This window comes from Erinaceus europaeus, chromosome 8 (assembly GCF_950295315.1).
Source record: "Erinaceus europaeus chromosome 8, mEriEur2.1, whole genome shotgun sequence".
NCBI classification, from domain to species: domain Eukaryota; kingdom Metazoa; phylum Chordata; class Mammalia; order Eulipotyphla; family Erinaceidae; genus Erinaceus; species Erinaceus europaeus.
Window position 1 is genome coordinate 36,199,999 of NC_080169.1, and position 6,990 is coordinate 36,206,988.

Below are 6,990 nucleotides of genomic sequence, written 5' to 3' on the forward strand. Positions count from 1 at the left end.
TGCAGACCTCCAAACGAAGGCCTTATCTACTGTGTCACCTCCCTGGACATTGTCATATATATATTAATTGGGATAAGAGATATAAAGAAATTAAGAGAGAATGAGGGAGAAGGGGAGAAGGGAGGGGAAGGAAAGAGAGGCACACTTGCATCACTGCTTCACTACTCATGAAGCTTCTGCCTTGCCGGTGGGGACCAGGAGCTTGAATTTGGTTCCTTGTGCATTATAATGTGTGCACTCAACCAGATCTGCCAATGCCTACTCTGTTATGTGATTTTAAATCAAAAGTTGGGAAGTTTTACAAACATACTAAACACAATGGCAGGCTATAAATATCTGCACCCTATGAAATTTCCAGGTTCTGCAAATAATGAATCATTTTCAAATTCAAACAGTAAATATCAAAATAACTTAAATGTTTTAAATTCATTCCAGTTTGAAAAGACAAAAAGAAGTAGCATAACCTACCTACAAATTAAAATAACAAACAAGAATAATCTGAAAATTAATGAGCAGAAATTTGAAAAGTGGCAAGGGCGATAATTTGAAAGCAATTTCAGAAGTTGACATTTGACTTACTTTAGTATTTTTCTTGTTTTGGAGCTAAGACAGAATTAAAATTATAGATTCCCCACACTCAAGTTGATCAGAATAGAATTCAAAACATAAAGCTACATCATTGCAAACTCAGCGTACCTCATATTTTTTAATATTTTACTTACTTACTAGATAATGACAGAAATCAAGAGGAAGAGAGACAGCGAGACACCTGCAGCATTGTTTCACTGCTCTCAGAGCTCTCCCCCTGCAGGTGGGATCTAGGAGCTTGAACCCAGTTCCTTGCACATGGTAGGTAACATGAGTTCAAACAGGTATGCTCCCACCCAGCCCCTATCTTTTGTTTTGTTTCTTACAAATGAAGGATTAATAATATTACTATTGAAGGTAGGAAGTCTTGCCTCTATACCTTCTCATTAAAACCTGCAGGCTTATAATCCAGAAATTTGAAATAATACAATTTTCTTTACCTAAAGTTATAACTTTATTTTTTTCTGCATTGCACTGAAAGTTCTTATTCACATTCTATTTTACCCTCATTAACAATGCCATGAGGCAAATAAATATATGTGTGTGTGTGTGTTCACCAGTTTATAAATTTAAAAACCTATTTTTTGAAACTCACTTAAAATGGCCTGCTTGATCAAGGTTAAATTCCGAACAACTATAGGGCTGCTCCTCAACCTCTTCCTGAATACAGTGATTTTTCTCTCCATGGGTAGTACAGATATTTTCTAATCTAGTAATTAGGGTGCCCTTAGCCAACTTTAAGACAAATCTGAATTTCTTTTTTCTTTTTTTATTACTATCATTATTATCTTTATTTGTTGGATAGAGACAGCCAGAAACCGAGAGGGTAGGAGGCCTTAGAGACGGAGAGAGAAAGAGAGACACCTGCAAACCTGTTTTACCACTCACAAAGCTTTCCCCCTGCAGGTGAGGACTGGAGGCTTCAACCTGGGTCCTTGTGCACTATAATAGGTACACTCAACCAGGTACACCATCACCCGGCCCCAACAATCCAAATTTCAGGGATAATAAAATGTAAATCAACAGGTGTCTTAGAACATATTTAACACAATATAATTTTTGATGCTGTATAGGAACTTTTTCCACAGCACCCAAAAGTACAGGGGGAAAAATTCAAAGACAAAAGCTAACAGAAAAAAATCTTGGGGTCAGGTAGTGGAAAAACTGGGAGTGCACACATTACAATGCATAAGGACCCAGGTCCAAGTTCCCAGCCTCTACCACCAGGAATGATGAAGTAATACTGCAGGTCTCTCTCTCTCTCTCTCTCTGTCTGTCTCTGTCTCTTTCACATGCATAAGACCCTGAATTTGAGCCCAGGCACCACATAAGAACACTACAGATGTTACCAGGGAGTTCTATGGACAGTTGAGTATGCTATGGTTTCTCTCCCTACCTCACTTTATATTGTATTTTTCACAATTTGCTTAAATGATATCATAAAATAAGCTATTAAGATAAGATATTTTTCCAAAAATAGTTGCCACATTTATATCAGAAACAGAATTAAAAAGACCCACACTACTCTTAACATGTCTCCAATTCAAGCATACCTTTTTCATTCTACTAACTTCTCTACCCTACAAAGTTGTCCCTCAGTCCTATGTTTAGGGTAACTCAATTAAGGGAATTCTTCTTTTCAGTTGTATTTCAATCTCTCATTCCATGAATTTTAACTGATCCTGTCTTCACTGGGTAACTATTTGTCTTTTTTTATATGTTTATTATGTTCCAGTTGTCAGGACAGTGCACACAGGAGGCAGGTGTTTATTGACTGAAGAAAGCTCTTAAACTCTTACAAAGAGGGGCCAGGCTATGGCACATTCAAGGGCTCAAAGAACTGAATCCCACCCCCTGGTGCCCACATGTGTGAGTTGGGGGTGAGGGGGCTTCACAAATGGTGAAGCAGTACTGCAGGTGTCTCTCTTTCTCTCTCCCTCTCTTAATCTCCCTCTTCCCTCTCGATTTCTGGCTGTTTCTATCCAATAAATAAATAAATAGATAATTTAAAAAAATTGGGTGGGGGGGTCAGGCGGTAGCGCATCAGGTTAAGCACACATGGCGCAAAGCACATTGATCCCTGTTCAATCCCCCGGCTCCCCACCTGCAGAGGAGACACTTCACAGCTTCACAGGCAGTGAAGCAGATCTGCAGGTGTTTTTCTCTCCCCCCCTCTGTCTTCCCCTCCTTTTTCCATTTCTCTCTATCCTATCTAACAAAGACATCAATAACGATAATAATAATAACCACAACAACGATAAAACAAGCAGTGCAACAAAAGGGAAAAAATAGCCTCCAGGAGTAGTGGATTTGTGGTGTAGGCACTGAGCCCCAGCAATAACCCTGAAGGCCAAAAATAAATAAATAATTAAGAAAGAAAAGGGGCTTCATAAAAAGATTTATTTTAAATGCCAGTTTGGTTTACTACTGTAGCCTCAGACTTTGTATTTTGTACATAGTAGGCAATCAATAAATTTTTATTAAAGAAACTTCCAGGTTTTTTAAATATAAGAGGTTCTGAAACAAGCCATTCTTTTCCTATAATACCATGGAAACACATGAAGAGACTATATAGCTCCCTTTCTGCACAAATCTGTAAGTTGTTTATATTCACTACGGTAACTAAAAGTTACACAGTACAAGAGATTCTATTAAATAATCAAACCATAAAAAAAAATCAATTACATTTTGTCTAGTAAACAAATGTCCATGACAAATTTGGAGGATGGTCTTTGCAACCTATTTTAGTTACATGCTTTCTAGGCTGATCATAAATTCTGCTCTAATCTTGGTCAGTCTCATTCTCAGGCCACAAAACCATGTGAACACTTTGGTAATAGACTTAAAATTCCTCAAGAAAATGCTTCAACACAAAAGCAAGGCAGCTTTAGGCAAGCCATGGCCTTTAGTCCTACCACTCCCATATGCAATCATGGTTTCACTAATACTTTTTAAAATGACCTCAGACCTAAGCAATACTGAGCTAACTTTAGTGGCAATGACACAGGTAAGATTGGAACCTACAATGAAATATCTCAAGTCTTTAATATCAGTTTCACTTGCAATCACTTACATTATTCATCTTAAAATGTTATGGGAGTGACTAGCTACAGAATCCAAATAATAGCAGTGACATCGTTTCAGCCATCTAATTAAGACCTGACTTAATGTGTACCCTTTCATTTTACCTCCAATTTAAACTGCTCAGTATTATTTCATCTTTTAAAAAAATCTAAGCAGACATTAACTAATCAAGAAATACTCTGTGTCTAGGACTTAAAAGGGTTAGTCAATTTTTATAGCCCTGTGAATTTCCAATTAATCAACTTTTACTACATAGCTATTAAAATCAACAGAATACATTTTGAAGGTCAGTAATATAAACTACACATCTAAGTCTTAATATGTTTAGAATCATTTTTCTCTTTGCTTTCCTGATACATAGCAAAAGCAACTAGAAACTATGTATCTTGCAATAAAACTAGATTTGAGTGACTTATCTTTTGAATACATATGTATATAGATAGAAACAATGTAGATATGTAACAAAGTATTCTAGGTAAACTCAGTCAAGTAAGTCAACTCAAGTATGTCCACTATATAAAGCAAACATTATAAAGTAGACATTATAAAGCTAAGCATTTGATGAATAGGGGACTAAATCATTGTGGTGAGGTTGAGGATGAAAGTAGAGAGAAAATAAAGAATTTGAAGTTCTAAGCAAGACACTCATGTAATAATAGAAAAATACTTGGCATATTTGTCAGCAGCTATGTAATAATCAATGTGATAAGCATGCTTCAGGTGAGACAAAGGTGAATTTTGATCTGAACGTGGCATGGATCACCAATTGCAGGGAGCTGTATCACTAGGTGTTTGAGGAAGAATTTTCCCTCATGCAGACTTTTAACAACCATATTGATTAAATTCCTGCTAACTAGCCAAAATGAAACACTTTATTACAGTCTTGCCTTCAAAGCTTTGCAGTCATGTCCACATACCAAGGAACAGCAATGGTAAAATGACCCAGTCTCTTTCTTGTTTGTGACCACAGGAAGCCTCTCCATTCCAAGGATGTAACCTAAGCTTGCTTGCACAGATGGCCTCCAGCCTCCAGCTCTGCTAGTGCAGGGGAACTGGGTTTGTTTTCAGGGTGGGTGCTGGATAACACCAGGTGTATTTATAGAAGACAGCAATAACAAGGATGGAGGGATGAAGACAGAAAAACGAAGTGTCTTCTCACTGGTTGAGAAACCTGCAGAAGGATCTAGATCCCACAACATGGGTTCCACTCCTGATTCGCCAGCTACCAGCTATGTAAACTTAAACTCATTTTTGGATATATTACATGGCAATGCCCCTTGCCTCAGATGATTGTCAGACTAACGAAAATCATGTGTATAACTGGGATGTGGTGTGGTGTGCAATCACATGTGAGATGTGATAAGCAACCTGCTCTCCCATCCTCCAGTCCATCCAGGATTGCACCTCAGAAAATAATAATAATAATAATACATAGCACCTTTTAAAACTAAAATGTTCAAGTTGGATAGCAGCGAAATACTGGATTTGGGTGGAGTTTGACTTATTTACCATAGCATTTCGTTATTGATTAAGGAACCACATGGCAAATGCATCAAGTATGAACAACACTGGCAGGAGGAAGAAGAAAAAAAAAATCCCTTTATATAAGCACGAAACAAACTTCGGAAGCTGCGGATATCCTGTGAACCTATTGTCTGAATTAAAATCACAATAGCACAATAGCTAAGACCGCGAGAGTGCACATGCTACCTTGTCAATTTCACATCACACTATATTACAAAACTGTTCTCAAACCCTACGAGGATCTCCTGCTCCATATGGTTTTGGAAGCCCGGAATAACAGAAAGGACAAGATTCTAGGAAAGTGGATAGAGCTGATACAAATGACTGAAAAGCAAGGAGGTGGGTGAGGGGAGGGCTTGGGTAGAGCAATGTGGTAGAAACGATGCCAGCGAGCCAGAAAGACCCAGGCTTCACCAGGAGGAAAATGAAGAGACTGCGACATGCGCCGGGTCCCTGGAGGGGGATTGATGGCGAGGCAGGGGATGAGCAGAGCGTGGGAAGAGGGGAAGGAGGCTGGGGATGAAGTGAGAGAGAAGCTAAGGAGCACTTGGACAGGTGCAAAAGGCCCTGGACGCGGAGAAGCCGGCTGGGTACTCACGGTGTAGAGCAGGTTGAGCGCGCACAGGCAGTTCTTTGAACAAGCGAAGCCTCCGCAAACCATCTTGGAGGCTGTGGTTCCCGATAACCTCAGGTAAATCTGAGCCCGGAGGAAACCACTGCACACGCTCTTTGTCTTTGCTTTTGGGGCCTGGCCAAGTCAAGGGAGCCGCGCGGACAGAGCAAGGGGCCTGGGCTGGGGCGGCACTGCGCGGCGCGCCCGCGACGACTGGGACCCGCGCCGTAGAACCCGCAGCCACCGCAGCGGGAGCCGGAGCCCGAGCCCGAGCCCGACCGGGAGCCCCGCCCAACCTTCCCCGCCTCGCCCCGTACGCTGATTGGCCGCCGGCAGCGAACAAAGGTAGAAATATGCAAATAACTGCGCTCGGCCAGTCTGTATCCGGGAGGGGCGGGGCGGGGCAGCCCTGAGGCGAGGGGGAGGGGATCGTGGCCGAAGGGCAGAAAGCCAGAGGCCTGAGCAAAAGTCTGAGACCCAGCTGTTGTTTCCAGGAAAGCAGGTGAGGAAAAGAGGGCGGGACTCCACGGAGATCTTCGCCTGCCTGGAGAAGACTTGTACTTCTCTGTTCTTAGCCCTGGCCCATGACGTGGCACCTTTTTTGAAGATTTTAAAATTATACACCTGGCCTTGTTTGAATGAAAAAAAAAAAGTGATGAATGAAAGTGAAAGATTTAAGAGACAGTGGGAGTGTTGGTTTGAGGAAGGAAATTAGTGAACGAATGAAAGGGATGAAATGAAATCTCTGCTCCCATTAAAAAAAAAAAAAAATACATGACCTATGATTGTGACTCCCGTTGGCTGAGATTTACCCTACAGAGATTTGCAAAGTACAGATAAACTGTGCGCATACAAATATGTAAAACAAAAATCAGGAGATATTTTGGTCTTTCAACTCTGAATTTCAGTAAGGTTTTCTTTTCACAAGAGCTGTGACAAAAAATTAAATTACACAATCTTCACCAAGCTAATTACTTTATTGAGTGTCCTCCTATAGGACAACATTTTGCATTCTCACATCCCTTATCTATTAATTAAAATATTAAGAGTATATCAAGCTCTTTTTGTATGGTGCCTGACGCTGAGTAAGAACTCAGCTGTCAACTAGCATTAGTAAGTAGATCTGTCAGGGTTTTTGTTTGTTTTTATGCCTACTGTTATGCAGACAATAAATCAATAAA

General features: G+C 40.4%; 1 protein-coding gene across 1 annotated transcript in view; it reads right to left on the minus strand.

The window, feature by feature from the left end:
• The window catches only part of TSPAN13 (tetraspanin 13), a 32,746-nt gene extending 26,633 nt beyond the window's left edge, over positions 1-6,113 (minus strand). Inside the window, exon 1 of the mRNA XM_007531964.3 lies at positions 5,795-6,113. Within this exon, the coding sequence (XP_007532026.1) occupies positions 5,795-5,857 (63 nt within the window). The 5' untranslated portion in view covers positions 5,858-6,113. The remainder of the gene's footprint in view (positions 1-5,794) is intronic.
• Positions 6,114-6,990: the final 877 nt, after the last annotated feature.